The 18,267-nt window shown below is 30.9% G+C and overlaps 1 protein-coding gene across 1 annotated transcript in view; it reads left to right on the top strand.

Moving 5' to 3' along the window:
• Positions 1–2,635: 2,635 nt before the first annotated feature.
• LOC106465306 (afadin- and alpha-actinin-binding protein A-like) overlaps positions 2,636–18,267 on the top strand; it is a 64,469-nt gene continuing 48,837 nt past the window's right edge. Inside the window, exons 1-4 of the mRNA XM_013925514.2 lie at positions 2,636–2,807; positions 6,390–6,599; positions 9,608–9,747; positions 16,886–17,054. Of these exons, the coding sequence (XP_013780968.1) occupies positions 6,408–6,599; positions 9,608–9,747; positions 16,886–17,054 (501 nt within the window). The 5' untranslated portion in view covers positions 2,636–2,807; positions 6,390–6,407. The remainder of the gene's footprint in view (positions 2,808–6,389; positions 6,600–9,607; positions 9,748–16,885; positions 17,055–18,267) is intronic.

Genomic DNA, 18,267 nt, shown 5'->3' on the forward strand with positions numbered 1-18,267 from the left:
AATCTCATTTTATTGAATTGTGTATAAAATAATAGTTGTTTTTAAATAATTTTTTTTAGTTTTCAAAATTTAGATATTTGTTTTAATCAAAGTTAGTATTCTTTACGACAATTGCAGCTCTAATAACAAACTTGTTACAGGATCGATTTTTCAGTGTTTTTAAAGATATTTTTGTATTGTTTGTGACCAAAATAAGCGAAAATGCAAGTAGTATGACTTTATAAGTATAACAGCTTTTTAATTTTTTTTAAACAGGTACTCTGTTTTCGAATGCCAAAATATGGATCTAGGCATAGACTTTATAACTGTTTTATGAATATGATTATAAATAATTATAACTACTTAATTTAAATTTAATGTTTAAATGTTTGTTTCGATTGTTTTTATTTTCATATCAATCACATTACTAGAAATAAACATATAAGCTTTCAAATCGTTGGATCATATCCCAACTGAGCAATTTATAATTTGTAGGCTTTCTAATTGATTTTATTATTAAAGCTATTAGAAGTGTAAAGTTATTGGCAAGGTAAAAATGAAAGTAATACAGATTTATAAGTAGTGCTAGTAAAGCTCTAGTTGGATTCTTACCCTTAACATAATCATGAATTCGCCCCTGTGAAACACACTCAGGGCTGGATTAAGGTCTAGTAGTGTCCTAGACCCAGGTAATACTTGGGAATAATAATGATAATAATAATAACTCACTCTTGCCTCTATTCTGCTAGTTTTACAAACCTATTTTTTTTTTTACTTGGGTGGCCGGGGTCCTAGGACCGAGTCTAGGTAGCCTATGTGCTAATCTGGTACTGAACATACTTCATTTTAACGTAATGTTTGATTGATTAATATTATGGTTATAATGTTTAAAATAATAGTTTTATTATTCATACCTTTTAATCTTATGAAGGTTATTTTGCATTGTTAGCTTAGTATGTAGTTTTAGAGCTAATCTAAATCTCCTGAGCTAGCTGTATCCCGTACGCCATTATAGGTTTACGTCTAAAGTATCGCTTTAATTTTTGTGTTCGCATTGATTTGTGATATTACGCACTTTTTAAACGGGTTGTTTCATAAAATCAGCTTCAATAATATGTAACTAACAAGACCTACAAAACATTTGCGGTAGTTTTCATGTCTTTTGCTTGAATTTTCCTTATTCTATCATTTTCACGCACGCCATTTGATCTATGCTTTCCTGTAGGCACAATGTGTTAGTTCGATAAATCCTTGTCTATTTGAAAAACATTTAAGAGGTCAGACAAACAAACTCACGTAAACTTAGCTTTATTCAATAAAACTTCACCTAAATTATACAATAAAGTAAAGTAATGATATTTATAATAATGTACAAAGAATGAAACAGTTATGACTGTTCAGTGTATGACAGTTTTATGAGTTGAAAGAAAGAAACTCACAAGAACAAAGAATAAAACCCATACTGAAAAAAGAAAAGAAAACTTAGCTAAAATGTTTTATAGCAGTTTACCAAACAAACCAAAGTTGAGAAAGCCCATAGCAACTGTATTTAGTGTAATGCTAATATTTTTTTTGGAAATTACACGGGGTTAAGTGTTGTTTGTGTGAAATACTTTGCAAATATAAATACTAACGTTGAATTGAAGCCAATAGTCACGACATTGTGCCATCGTGTAGCATACTCCATACATTGAAAAGTTTGACGAAGCAAAAAAAAAAAAAACAGGTAAGATGATTGTGAATGGAAAAACCAATATGTAATCCGGATCTCTCGGACAAAGGCCATTCTTACAATATGAAATGTGTAGCGTTTAGTTGAGATATTTACGAGAAAGGTTCCGGACAGACAAACGCAGGCGTATTATTTAGATAGATTTACTTTTAGTTCTGATATACTATGGTAGCTTATTATTTATTTACAAGGTTCGAATATTTCGGAATACATCTATTCTATATTTAGTAAAATCTGAAAATAATGTTACAAAGTAATCGACTCATTTTTCGGAAAGCGTAACTAAATGATAAAGCAAAACATGAAAGTAATAATAGGAAGCATTTATTAAACGTTTCGGAATCATCAAAATTCTGTCATCAGTAATCTAAAGATACAAAAAAACAACAACAATATTTGTAATTACAACAGAAATATGATATACATAAGAAGTAAACAACTTGAATATACATATTATAGTACGAGAAAACGAAAAAACGTGGCACAAATGAAAGAGTTGAATTAAAATATATTTAAATCAAGTGAATAATGTGTATTATGTAGGTACAGAATACGAGTTTTTTATATATAATGTTTATCTTATTCAATATATTTGTAACACTATTTTCAGATTTCGCTGAAGATGGAATAAGTGATTCCGAAACGTTCGAACTTTCCAAATAAAATGTTTTGTGTTTTGTCAACTTTTTATTAAAAGTTATTGATAATTAACTTTCTTTTATTTTAACGTTACAGTGAATTGAGTTTATAGGATTTAATTTTAAATCTTACAAAATTTTGATGAATCTTTCTTCGGTAAATTAAACGCATTAGACACAAGTATGCGATAAAAACGAAGGAACATAAAGAATAAGTTTTCGTCAAAAACTAAAGTTGTAGCATTGTACCGGAGGGTGTCGCTTAAGCATAACGGTTTGGGCCATACATTTAGAAGTTTTTGTTTCATTCAATTTTAATTGTATCTTAACCCCAGGATTAAAAAATAAAATTTTAATGCTATGTAAATTATAAATGTCATTTTCCATAAAAAGCATATATAATAATGCTCTGAAAAAACACGTTTAAGCTGCTGAACGTTTGTAAATTATAGCGAAGTGTAAGTGTTTTGTTAATTGTTATAAATATTTTGTGAGAAAATCAAAATGTATGCTATGTATTATATACTCGTAATACTAATAACTTTTATTATTAGTATAATACTAATAGTAAATAGATTCTGGTCTAGGTCTCGACTTTGGCCTTAGATATACGTTGTTTTTTTAAACATCGATTTTTTATACATTCCTTGCTAAACAAAACCCATTTCCATTTATTGGAATTATTATATTTATACTATAATTTTTAACATAAAATGATATAATTATTACTGTGTACTGACTTCCCTTTTGATAAGTATTATTTTTAAAGTTAAAGTAACCTGTTTTCAGTAAGTAGTAATACTAATAGTTGTACTGCAGGCACATGGATAACTAGTATACCATTACCAATACCAGTTAAAAATTGCTATGCACAGTTTACTGAAATGTTTGAGACTTATAATTGACAACATTGACCTGCAAAAATGTAATGTATACTCTTTTAGTCTTACTGTGTTTGCAAGTTATGTTTATAGTAATATTCAATATATGTGATGATGAAATGCACTGTTAATCTTGCAATAATTGTAGAAGAGGAAGTGAGTAATTTTTTAGTAAGTGTAATAAGGAATGATGAGATAAACTTTCTTTACTTAAAAGTTTATCAAGGGCCAAAATAGTAGCAATAGTATTGTGCACAGTCAATCATCACTGTGAGGAGGTGTGCTACCATTCTTGTATAAAGTCAACAGACTGTCATGTAGTATTTTTAAGTAACTTGCTAGATCATAAGATATGCCCATCAGTGATCATGGTCTAATCATTAAAATAAGAGAGAACTAGATTCAAGAATTAACAAACATCATATTACTACCCCAGTCATTCATCATTTCTGTCTTTGCTTTTGGTGACCAATTAAATTTACACTTTGGCTAGTCTTTGAAGCAGTAATGAATCTGATTTTTTACTTATTGAAAAAGAAAATAATTGTTAGGATAATAGCAGGCCAGTTGACCCATAGGGTTTACATAATCTAATACTTAAGGCACAAGTCCTTACATTGAACATGAATGTATTGTAGAGGATTCCCTACTTAACTAGAACTTCTTTATTAAAGTATTTGTTTTGGTTCCTTCCAGTTTTTCTTTTTTTATGTATAAATCTAAAATCACAGTACCTCGAAAAATTTAAGTTTTAAAACATTTAATATACAGACAACAAGATACTATTTAGACCATCAAGGCTGTCCTTGCACACTCACCCTTGAAACAAGTAACAATTTAAACCAGTTCTTTGTTATTTAGGAAATTACACATTTCTCTTAAACCCATTTAAAGTGTTGTGCTCCACTATTCTTGACAGCAACTCGTTCCATTAGTCATGTCACTTTAATAGAAAAATAAGGCTTTTTTTCCCCCAAATCTTAACCTTTTGTCCTCTCATCTAAGGGTAGCCTTAGGGAGATGTTAGGAATGCAGCCATACCAGATCACACTTGTAGAGGCCCTGCAATTGAACTAAGAATTTTTTTAATTGAATGTTATTATTTCGTGTATAGCCCTTGGTGTTTTATTCTATTCTGTTGATTATAGTTTTCATTCCTATTGTATAATGATTTATGTTTAATACTATACTAGCCAAACTCAAGAAAGTAGAAACTTGTTCATTGACAAAGAACAGGCATTTGATCAGTTATTACGCCTGGTGTATTCTCCATAGCTGTGGACTGTTATGCTCATTGTATTAAAGTTTGCTTTCAAATCTTTAAGTAGTCATGAAAAAAGGCATGTTTAAAATGTTTACTCAGTCTGTAACTTTTTCCGATACAATATCTTGCCTCTCTAACATAATAGCTTTTCTTGACTTATACTGCCCTCTATATGCACAAATTTTCACTCACCATTAGCCTTGATATTCTCACCTATCCTCACAACTCCTAGTACAGCTGACTCCCTCTATGTAGCTTAGCTCAGCTTCAGTTCTTGATTGGAACTCATGATGTTTAGGCATGTTGCTCAAGCTTTACTCACAGAATTTTAATCATTTACTTGTTTTTTTGGAGAACTTAGCTTTTGTTTTAGTTTGCCACACTTTAGTTCTCTACTTTTTCACTTCTACATGTTAATATTACATGTCTTTAATAAAAAATTTTGGAGCTCCCTGTGTGGATTTTATATTATTTTCATTCATCAATCTCATGAATTCAGAGTTTAATGTTTCAACTACATCTACTGCTACTCCTACAGCTACTCCTACTTACTTCATCTACAATGATCTCGGGTCTGCAGTTATGGCCTTAGTTTGCCAGGATTTGGCTGCTTTCATGGAGACTTCAAATTCACCTAAAGATTATCCTGTCATGCCTTGTTCAGGTATGACTGAACAAGAGATCAATGTTTTTGACAGCCTGTTTCCTTCCCCATCCTATGCCACACAGTCATGTTTAGCTCCAGTGGATGTGCCCAGGCCTCCTACTCATTTCCTAGAGTTGATAAAACAGGTTTGTTACATTTTATCCTTGTCTCCCATTTTCTTTGATTCCTCTCCTTCACTTTCAAGTGAAACAATTACATTCTGAGGTCAGTATGCCTCAACTCCTACATAATATGGAAGCCCATGCTTTGGCTTACCATTGGCCTGAGTTTCCTTTTTTGGACTTGCAGCTGTTGGATTCTCTTTTTCCTCTGTGGGGTTTGGATCCCAATACTTTGGCTACATTTTCTGAACCTCAATTCTTCCATATCCAACTCACTTTATCCTCCTCCTTCGATCCCTTTCCTCGATTCACCTTTTGTCTGGGCCCTTCATTGTTCCCCTAAGGGGTTTTCAATGGAGACTTGTGCCCTAATGTTTTCCATTATGGTACAGTTGTCCTTTTCCACCCTTTCCCTCCAAACATGGCTCCTTTGTTATTGGGATCTTTTGGGTCAGGATGCCCTTTTGTCCCATGTCTGTTTATCCCCAACCTTCATATGGGACTTGTGCATAAATTGCTTTTGAAGGCAAAATGTCTTTGTGGGTCTTCCTGACTCATTAGAATACAGAGTTAAGTCTGCCTGTTTGCACACCTCCATTTCCTCATTATCTTTCTGTTTGTCAGGAAAGGATGATATTGTAATGACTGAAATAATCATGAATTTTACCCTTCCTTAACCAGTTCAGAATATATTTTTATTCACACAATATGGTTTTCCAAATTTTTGTGCAGATGTTCTGCAATTAGAGTGAAATTCTTGTTGATAGTATATCAAAAATAAGTAAACACACTGTAATCCTTTACTAACAAGTCAGGTCAAGCTTCCATATGCATCTGTTATCAGTTCGGCATCACGTCTGACCCACCCACTCTAACAGTATTATATGATTTAGGGGTTTTTGCTGTAAATGTTATTTAGAATAGTTGGGACGTATGCAACAGTGGATTTTGGTAAACATTCTTTAATGTACATTTAACAAAATTATTGTATTCTGTTGTGGTTAAGTAGTTTTTGTTTTCCATTTTTCTGTGAGGATTTAAATTTAGAAGAGTCGTATCAAAGGAACATATAAATACTGTACATAGTTTAATGATGCTGTAACATTAAGTTTATTATGGTTTTGCAGATATACTTAAAAGAAAGCATGGCTGATGAAAGTGGAATCCCTTCTGGACTTGAACAGTATCTTCCACCTGTATATTGTAGCTCAGATAAATGTACAGAAGACAACATCCCATTTGAAAGTTCCTTTCCAGTTGAGGCACCAAATGATTCGTGTGCATATTCCTTTTGCTCTAAAGAAAATATACACCAGTCTTTATCATTTCTAGCCCGTGTAAGTATAAATGCTATTTTCTGCAATTCCTGCTTATATTATTATTTGTACATATGTATCAATTTTTATGTTTTTTAAAAGAAATATTTTATTCAAGCATTTTTCAGTTGCACTAAATTTTCATGAACCAATGATTATTTATGATTGTTTAAAAGAAACATTCTGACATTTCAACTACACAGCTTTGTAAACCTCTAGTAAATAATATACATTAAAGAACAAGAAATATGTTATTTTTTCAAACGGTGATCTTTCTGAAAGACTTCTAAACCAGTGATACGCTAAAAGGATTCAGGGCTAAGTTTTGAGTGTTATTTAAGAATGACATAATAATTTAAGATAAAGTTAGTATCTGTTAATGTTTTTTCTTCATAACATGAAATATATATATTACACAACTGTACATTCAAATGTGAGAGAAGTAGAGGTTCTGAGGGTGTGGCAGCACTCACTAGCTTGACATATAGGGGGAGGGAATGTTGTGTATGCATGATTTCCATCATATACAGGGGTTGCAATTTTATTCAGTGGTTTTCAGCACCTTCACTACAAAAATTGTTCTCGTGTCAATATGTACATTCAGGAAAATCCTAATAATGAGAAATAATTCACAACTTAACAGACTGTTCAAAAAGAGAAATGTACAAATTTTTAAAACTTATATTTATAAAGTCTTAAGTTGGAACAAATAACAAGAAAATTCAAATAACTGTAATTAAGCATATTACTGACCCTGGGAATATATTTAGAGGAAGAATTTGGGAGTGTCCAATATTGATGTTAATCTACAGTTTGTTAGCAAAAAATGTTTTTTAAATTCTAGGTAAATATTATCAGGTCCAGGAGCCTTATCTATTTTCAAAATCTACATTTTTTGCTAACAAACTGTAGATTACCTAGAATTTAAAAAGAGGTTAAGGACCAAGTTTTTGAGTTACTTACTGTCATTTAGCAGGAAGCAGGTGTTAGAAGACCGAAGGGTGGTTAATATTACTCCACTTTTTAAAAGGGTAAATAAGCATTGTTTAGGGAATTTTTAGTCGGTCAGTCTTACTATGATGGTGGGGAAAGTTTTAGAGAGTCTGATAAAAGTTGCTTTGCAGGATTATTTGATAAAGCTCAAAATTTTGTCATATAGTCAACGTGGATTTACAAATGTAAAATCTTACCTTACTAATGTACCACTTTCTTTGAGGCTGTTACTCCTTATCTGGATGAAGGTAAAGGGGTGAATTTTCAGAAAACGTTTAAAAAGATTGTTAACAAAAAAATTATCTCAGTTGGAGTTGGTGATAAGTTAGTTAAGTAGATTGATTGTTGGCTTGGTCTGAGGAAGCATTAATCTAACTGGACTAATGTTAGAAGTAGTGTGCAGCAGGATTTATGTTGAGACCATTTGTACTCCTCAGTTACATTAATGACTTAAGTAAGAACATAGTTAGGAAATTGGTTTACGTTTGCTTATGATATTGATGACAAGACTAAGGAGACATGTTTTCATTATACAAATTATTATTCCTCATTTGGAGTAGAGAATTGTTGAAGAAGTTTCAGAGGAGGGATCATAGGATGATTCTGAGTGTGGATAGGTTGAAATCTCTTAGCTTGTTCTCTCTCTTGAAGATAGAAGATCCAGGGAGATCTAATGGAAATATTCAAAGTTAGTAAAGGAATCGGTCAGATTTTTCATGTCAAATTCTATGAGCAGTAGGACAAGCAGACATAAGTTTAAGGTTTGGAAAGGTTCAACATGTCTCCAGATGTGGCAGTTTTATTTCTCCAGTAGGGTGGTATTATGCATTCATATATTTACAAAGCTTATAGTATGCAGGTGATAGCAGATTAATAAATTAACTTCTGTAGTGTTAAAGCATATCAGTGTATATGCATGATTAGTTAGTTTAATAAAAAGAGGAACATGGTATTTTTATGATCCAGTTATATATATATGCAGATGTAGACAGATATTACAGTAGAAGTAGATCTCTCAAATTACCAATTAAGTTTTCATGAAATACTGAACAAAAGAAATAATTTTAATTATATTTTTCATTAAGGAAATTTGTACTTAAATCAAGTTTGACAACTTTGCTAGAAATTAACCAGTTTCTTGTGCACTAAACTTCTATTAATATGAAGAGTTAGAAATCAAGTGAAACAAATCATAAGAGAAAATTATGAAGATCAATATTGTCAACTTAGACTAAATATATATATATATATATATATATAACAAATACTTCCTTGCAAACTAATATGTGGGATTAGAATTATATAGAAAAGTGTTTATATAAAACATTTTTGATACTAGATTGTCATGAAAAATTAGTTTAATGTGATTGAATAAGGAAAGAAATATAATATTATTAAAAACAGGCTTTGCTCTTATTTGATAATAAATACGTTTTGAATCTACATGCAAAACAGTTATTTTTATCAAAATTTGTGTAAAATGTTATTTTTAAGTATTTTTACTATTTGAAAATAATCACTCCTGTTTGCGAGCATTGTCATAGATGTTTCTGATAATTGTTTTAATGAATGCAAATAATTTATCGATATAAATTTAAACATATTATGACACTGCTATTATTTAAGAAGCTTTAATACAGCATGCACAGATGTTTAAAACTTATTTGTGACTATGCACATATATTAGTGCATCATGTGTAACCTCTAGGTATAGAGAAATTCATATTCAAGGAACATCTGCTAAAATAAGGAAATAACTAATCTACATATGTCTTAAACTTTTAATGCTCTGAAAAGTACCTATGTGCATATTAAAAAGATAAATGCACTCTAGGTTTAGCATGTAGATGTAAATAATTTTTAGCTATTACAAACTATTTATTTATATCTATCTATATATATATATATGACTTTCACTCACCATTCATTTCTTTATTGCTCAAGTTTTTTCTCAGAATAGTCTCTTAAATGCTGAAAATTTATTTTACTCCTTAGGTCTCATAATGAATGGCTTAATTATAGTGGTGTATTTACAGGAACTTTCTAATATTGGTTTCCCAACAATAAAAATCAATGGATCTTCAAAGTTTGACATCATTCAGCTAGTTAATGCTACTTATGATCTCCTTCAGCTGAACAAGCAGAATATAAAATTAAGAGATGATCTGGAGTATAGGTAAGATGGATAATTACTCGGTACATTGTATATGGATTGTTCACAAATTTGATGATTTTGCAAAATTATTAAATGATTTGGTTGTGTTTTTTTCACTCATTTGATAATAAGTTTATTCAGAAATGTTAGTTTGAAACCAGAATTCATATTCACTGTTTTTTTAAAAATATTTAAATGAGCCAATCCATTTTATTTGAAAGCTGTTATTGTATTTTAGCATCACATAAAGGCCAGTGACCTAAATTATACTGATTGTTAATTTTAATATTGAAATTTTTATAGAGTGAAAAGAATGACAGAATCAAACCATATCTCTTCTTTGGTTATCTTATGTAGAAGTTATTAAAAAATAAAGTTTTACATCTTTTTATTTAGAATATATATTTCAAATAAGTGTAATTTTTTTAGGGGAAGGAGAGGTGAGGGAACAATTTGTTGTTGTTGTAGTTAAAAATGCCAAAAAAACAATTAGCATATCAAAACAGTTCAAATTTGACAATACACTACAGGTAGCATTTTCGTGTTTTCCCCGTCACACCAAACATGCTCGCCCTTTCAGCCGTGGGGGGCATTATAATGTGACGGTCAATCCAACTATTCGTTGGTAAAAGAGTAGCCCAAGAGTTGGTGGTGGGTGGTGATGACTAGCTGCCTACCCTCTACTCTTACACTGCTAAATTAGGGACGGCTAGTGCAGATAGCCCTTGTGTAGCTTTCCACAAAATTCATAACAAACAATTTTGGTGTTTTTTCATTCTGAGTTGTTCTCCAAGTACTTCTTTTATGTAACCCAATTTGGAGTTCAGAGATTTTCACAAATTTATGTGATTTATAAATGCCCACATAAGGATATAAACTATATATTAAGTTTCGATGACGAGGAACCCACTTTGAGACTAATAATGGCTGGAGGTACTGATGATGACAAAACCTTGTTGAAACGTTGTACATTTGCTATTATGGTAAACTTATATTAAAGGTTTTCTTCATTACCCATTCAAGACATCTCCAGCCATTATTATATATATTTATTTGCACTTAGCACATCATGCCATTTTTACTTTAATCAAAACTGTGTAAAAATTACCTCTGCTCAGTGCTGAATTTCTTGTGTGCAGCAAAGTGATCCATCATGTCAACCAGCATGATATATATATTGTTCTATAAGTAATTTTTCTTCAAATTTACTGTATTTCTATGCTTCTATTGTGATGTATAACATTACTTATTTTGAACTTTTCAGTATTTTTTAACTTTTTCTACAGTACTACTGTTATAAACTTCCTTTAAAAAAGTGAACATTGCTGATACTGCAGTATATGCATGTAATAATCTTATGCCTTTATTGTAGCTTTTCTCTCATCAAATGTTTTCAAACAAAGAAAAATTTAAAAGATTTCCTCTATTAAAAGATTCTTTGGTATTATCTGTGCAAATTAATTTTTCCTTGGAGGATCATTGTATTTCAACAAAATAGCTGGACTTTCTGGCAGGTTTTCAGTTTGGAAATTCCAGAAACGTGGTTATTGTGTATAAAGTTTCACAATCACTAAAGCTGATCGAAAAAGATAATGAAAAAAATAATTGTTAAATTTGCTCATATATTATCTTGAAGCTTCTTTCTTCTCCTTATGTTTGATTCATTGGAAACTTAGTGTTTATAATCCCTTTTTTTTTACCATTACAAAAATATGACTGGAGATTCTTTTGGGATTTTTTGAGTTTAAACTCTTCCTTGGGAATTTCTCTTTCTTAAAGTGTCTTCATATCTTGCTCTACACCTCTCTGTTTTTACTGTCACATAGTTATATTATGACAAGTGTAAACTGAAGCCTTTTTTTTTGCTTTTCTGAGACCTTTCCTGAGGATTACATGTCCCAAGGTGTTGTTTACTTGTTTTACTTGATACTGGAAACTTCTGTCTCAGGATATCTTATTTTTAGTATTCCAGAAGCATTGTGTATAGCTTCTTTTCAACAGGATTCTGTTTTATTGTGGATGTTACTTTCAAACTAGAGCTAATTCTTCTCATTAATATGCTTCCTTGCAAAGTTTAATTTTGACAGGTAGTATCTGATAAATTGACACCTCAACAGGTTGTTAAAAACTTTTCCTTTACATCAAGTTACCAAAGTTATTTTCAGTCTCCATATCATTTCTGTTTTGTTTTCATTGGCACATCCTTTACTTGCTACACCTAATCTAGTTTGAAAACTATTGGCAGACTTTTTTAACTTATTTTTTCCAAGTTTCTTAAAAAGAAGTAGTAGTTTCACTATGAAATTATTTATGTAATATCTAGTTGGGTTTAGGTTTTATAGTTGTAGTTATTTCACTAAAAACGGAACAACATATACTCGCTTTTAACATGTATGTGCTCTTCATGGTGTTTAGCATTTTAGTATTGAAAATTAAAATTACTATATTTTTCTTGGTCATTTCAGTTTAGCATCACAAACATTTTAGTTACATGAGTTTAAGGGAGGATTCTTAAAGGAACACCCAACCTTTCTGACTGATAATTTTCTTTAAAGCATGTGTGTATCTTATGTTGGTTAATTACCAATACATTGTCATCAAAGGAAGATAACTACATATATCAAACTAAAAAATAACTTAGTAAATAATGTAATTAGTTTTTATATACTGACGTGAATAGAAATATATAATGTAATAAAACAAAAAATACTAATTAGAATACAGTGATACTAGAGCTGGGTGACTTAACTGATATTATCAATTGCCTGTGAGTCACAATTACATTAAGTAGGAGAGTTTATGGGGTCTAGACCCCAAATTTGTTTTCAGGAATTTCTTAACTTTATTCATTAATGTTGTGTAATCAGGCATAGATATATGGGAGGGACCAAACCCCCTCCACCCATTTTTTGTGGATTTAATAACTGTATTGTTTAATGTTTAAGTAGGCACAGGTGTGTGTGTGGATCTGAACACACTCCTATTTTGTCTTGAAAAATTATTAAAGCAGACATTTTCTTACACTACTATATCATATCAGAAAAAAACATTATATGTCAGTGTTTTTATTTGATTTGGTTATTAATTACCATAAAAGCTTTTTTTTTAAGGTTTTTGAAATCAACACAGCTGGGGTCAGAAATTGATTATTTCTAAGCTAATACAATAATATAACACTAGTTAAACAGCTGGGGTCAGTAATTGGTTATTTCTAAGCTAATACAATAATATAACACTAGTTAAACAGCTGGGGTCAGTAATTGGTTATTTCTAAGCTAATACAATAATATAACACTAGTTAAACAGCTGGGGTCAGTAATTGGTTATTTCTAAGCTAATACAATAATATAACACTAGTTAAACATTGCCATATGAATTCTCGTGCCTTTCCTTTTTACAGACTCTAACAATTTGTGTGTCTGGATTTCAAAGATTTTTTTTCATCGAAGCTAGTATTTTTAGGGCATTAGCAGCTCTTATAATATACATTTTTCTAACTCTTGAAACAACCCAAGGGACTAGATAAAGAAAGTAGTGTTTAATATATATATATATGGCTAGTATAATTATAATAGTGTTTTACCAGCTTACAAAGGGTGTTAACACCATAACAGTTGTTGTTATTATAACAAATGGCTTATCTAAGTAATGTTTCAACCACTACTGTGTTTGTTATATCACAGCTGGCTGGAAGAATTCTGGATTGAGCAAAATGTATCATCAACAGTGAATATGGCAAATATAGTATGGTTGGAATAATATTCTTCTAATCCTTGAAAGTTTCGAAGGGGACTAGATAAAGAATGTAGTGCTTATAAATAAATATATACATGATAGGCCTAACACTAATGTCTTATTACAAGTATAATTATAACATAGGCTGAAATAGTTTACCAAAACACAGAAATGTATAAATAGTATGAAACAAAAGTTACATGACTAGAAACTGCTTAAGGCTTAATAAGGTTTTTTTTTCTTTTATGTTTGCCACTTTGTTTAAAATTATGGTGTTTTCTGTTTAGTAGCTATACTATGGTTTTATTGAGTTGCAATGTTCATCAAATCAGATAAGTTTAGAGAAGTTTAGTTGGTATGGTAGTCAACTCCAAAATATTTTGATGACTCAAATTTTTTATTGAATATTGTTTTTGTTTATTTTATTCTTACAACATATATAAATAAATTGACTGATTGGCTACTTAATTATTTCTAATTGTTGTCGTGATGTGCTTTGAATAAATATTAATGCCCTTATTGGGTGATAGTAAATATTATACAAAAACTGAAAATGGGAAGATTAATAGCATTTAGTAAAATGCAGTGGTGGAATCATTATGAAGGCAGCACACATCCATATTTTTTGTTGTTGTTGTATGGGGGGAGGGGCTGATTAATTAATGGATGCATTGATTAATTGATTTGCAAATACCACTAATCACCCAGTTTTAGTTGATATATCAGTTAAGTACTCCTGTTCTTATTGATTGAATTGTTGAATGTTGTTTGATAACTTTTGTTTTTACTATTTGTTATTTATTTATGGGAAATTTGTTAAGACTTTGATATTTATTTGGATCTTATGAACTTTATATTTATATGTTAGGCTGCACTTAAATCTTCTACCTTAAACTCGGGAAAGTTTTACTTCTACTTTTACAGTAAATATTAATGTACACGAATCTGTGTACATTACTAAGGTTCCTTAAGTATTAATAATTGTTTGCATTATCCACTGTTTACTTTTTAATATTTCTATTATATCTGGAGACATTAGATTTTAACCCATTGGTTAGTGACTAGGATGCACATTCATTGTGATATAAGTAATGTGCAACATTTCCTTTCATAGCAAGTTGAACATACTTGTTACTTTGTATATGACTGTAAATAATATAAGAAACTTTTCTAATCATGATCAGGTACCTAAGACAATTGTGTAATTACTAGTACTAAGAAATTTCTAATAAAGATTATTATACATGTATTGTAGTTAGATATAGTAAAAATATTTATCGACACTAGACAAAAATAGTCTCCTAATAGTTTTCCATTAGCACTATTTGCTGTTTTAAGCTTGATTCTTATACAGGTATATACAAATTAAATTTGGTTCTACAGCTTTATTTCAGCAACTTTGAATACCTAGTCATAAGTTATAGCTCTAAACTCTGATTTTCCAGATATTGTATAATGTATTTATGAATGGAAGTTCCACTTGTTATTGCTATGTGTGGATGTAGTTCTTTATGTTTGAAAATTATGCATAATGTGCTTAAGAATGTGTTTTTATGGGTTTTGGAGGTAATATATATATATATGTACTGCATGTAGCTTTCACAGCATTAGCATACATAAGATAGGCTGATATGGCTTGAATATGTTTGCAAGTAAAGAATCCAACCTGGGATCCTGGATGTTTTTTTCCCCATATATCGGTAGGATTGGTACCAGCCTACACAGGAGCCTACTTGTAATACCGGATCAGATTTTATGCTCATCTATCCGGTTGGATTCAGCATGGTCCCTCTTTTTGATCAATATTGGTTCAATATATTGTTCACGGAAGAGGGTCCATTGTCCCCATGTAATTCAGAATGCTGAGTGGTCCCATTCTGGGCCCTTGGTTGATCATGTTTTCCCCATAATTCCAGGGGCAAGTGAAATTTACCTTGCCCACATGGTTGGGGAGTGAGGATGAGTGTTCATAATTCCAGACTGGATAAATTCTGTTTCTTCAGGTTGAGTATGGCATACAGGATCCCGTCATTCCAAGTTTGGGGTTTGCCTTTCTGTCTTCTTCAGGTTAAGGAGAGGGTTTGTCCATTTTGGTGTTACTTGCCTTCTTGGAACACATCACTTCATAGTTACAGGTTGGGATCCACTCACAAATGTATATATTGCAGTCCAAATGCCCTAGCCACCAACATGAAATTCAGGTACCATGGCCTTCTAATTCCAACTCTGAGCAGTGAGACCTTGGCTACTGAATGGAGCCTGGCTGATAGTGATGATGGATCACATCAAATTCCACCTGCAGTGCATGATTTAGGTTCCGGGTGAAGAGCATACGTGTTCTGGATATAGTGAAGTTCCCTCACTATAATGCTAATCTTCTCTTTCCTCCGGCATGCCCATGATCTATGCAAACGTATTCTGTTTCGATAATGCTCTCACAGGCCCATCTGCCTTATCAATGTGGGATTCTAGCTGTAGTATGAGAAGTATGTTTTGGAAGTTATCATTTTATTAAATCAAAAATGTATTTCCAATGATACTTACCTTCACTAACACTCTCCTGCCCTTCCTCCCCACTAATAGCCAGTGTTAGAGACTGTAAATTTGGGTCAGTCTTGAAAAAGTGACAATATTATCCGAAGGAGGTGGAGAGTGTCACGAGACAGATATTGCCAAGGGCAATTAAGTGGGGAATAAAAGACTGGAGCAAGCAAGATAAAAATCAGACAAATGCTTAGATGGGCAAAAGAAAAGAAAGCCTAACAATCGAGTAATAACTGTAGTGTGAGCGGAGGTAAGTATTATTGGAAATACATTTTCGATTTAAGAAAATACTAACTTGTGGTGCATTTATTCGGAGGCCTATTATGTTTATTGATATATGTGATTGTTAACCATTAAAGTAAATGCAATGTGAAATGTATGACGTGAACGATTGTTCAGTATTCATAAAAATTTCGATTCATTGCAAATATTCAAAATAAAATATCTTAAATACTTTCTCTTGAATTACGTGAGTATTTGAAAAACAAAATCTAGCAGATTGGTTGTTGGTGGCAAATAAGTATGGCTGGTGTATGTTCATTCATGATGATAAGAAACAAATTTAAACATAACATTTAAAAATGCACAAAATTAAAAGTGTTTTTCATAAAAATCAATAGTGCAAAATAAACATGAATGGAACCCTGGAATATTTTATGAGCCAGTGTATTTATTATTACTTCAGCAGAAAGTAATTGGATTATTATAGAGGATAAGAGCCATTAGTTAGATTATGTTACATGCATATTAATAAAAGTTAGACATCTGTACAGCTATGTAGGAGTTCTTAGCACTTATAATGTTCCTTGAAAGTTCATGCAAATTTGTATTTTTTCAAAGAATTGGTTGAGTAATGCATAATTTCTTTTTCCAATACCAGACATTTGAGAACATCGAGTGACCTTGATCAAGTTCATAACTCCCAGAACCGCCTCAGAGAAGAGTTGGAACAGAATAAAAGAACTGTTTCTTTTTGCCAAGAAAAAGAGAGGCAGTTATTAATAAAGAATAAAGATTTACAGATCAAGCTGAAGGCTGAAAAAGATGAAGTAAGTTTTATTTTTTATGTAGACATGTTTGTTTTATTTTCTGTATTATATGTCTGGAAACTGATGTTTGAAAAATTAAAAATTTGCTTTGAAACCTTTTTGTTGTACAGTGTAATTCCTTTTAATTTACATGCGAATAATATGGAAGATTCTGAATACTAGCAATGTTTATGTACAATATCCAATTATCTACATGCAATGTGGGCATCAAAATAACTTGTCATCTTATAACTAATATTTTGTTAATTCTTGCATATGAGAATCTAACTTTTAGGGCTAACAATCATAAATCATAAGAAAAAAGTAGTTATTTCAAAAAATGTTTATATATATATATATACTCCATAGGAATATTGAATGAATTGATAATTCCAAGCAACATTGTATCTTAAATCAGTTACATTTGTCATAAAACAGTAGTATTAACTCTCTCAACACGAGCTCGGTCAATTTTACCAAACACGTTTACCTCTTTGTACTCAGTTAAAGTCATTATAGATTTAATACTTCTAACTTTCAATATAGTATGTATATCTTCACAAAATTTGGCAATCTTTCAGTTCATATTATAAGTCTTTTACATACAAAAATTCATATTTTCTAGTGAAGTATTTTCAATAAAATAAAATAAAGATTTGTCCATTAATATATTGAGTATTTGTTTTGAATAGTCCGTGTGCAAAGTAATTTTCATGTTAAAATTAAAAATACTTTTCTTCATCTCAAAAATCTCAAATTTCCTTTGTGTAATCCCTAAAACCTCCTAAATGCATTTCAAACGTTTTTTTTTTCAGTAAAACTTTATAGTTTATCTGTTATTTTCTTTATTCTATCTCAAAATGAGATTGGTCAATTTGACCGACCTTGTAACCACCATAAAATAAATTTAAATAAACCAAATTATCCTTCTTTTTTTTTTCCTTTCTAGAATGACATTATATTGTAACGGGAAACTACATTTGTTTATCCTAAGTAGCTCTAAGTTCATAACTGTATACATCTATTTATAATTAAATTTTATTGTTTTATTGCCCTTTGAACTACTATCCGTGCCATTATAAGTTGTAAATTACTCAGGGGGAACGTGCAGTTCACGTTAAGCTATCAAATTACATTACCCACCAGCTGCTTGCTTGTGTCCCTTGTGAACCATTTTAATTATATTATTATTATTATTTATTTTACCTAATCTAGTCTTAAATAACTTTAAAAG

This window comes from Limulus polyphemus, unplaced genomic scaffold, assembly GCF_000517525.1.
Source record: "Limulus polyphemus unplaced genomic scaffold, Limulus_polyphemus-2.1.2 Scaffold1902, whole genome shotgun sequence".
Taxonomy (NCBI): domain Eukaryota; kingdom Metazoa; phylum Arthropoda; class Merostomata; order Xiphosura; family Limulidae; genus Limulus; species Limulus polyphemus.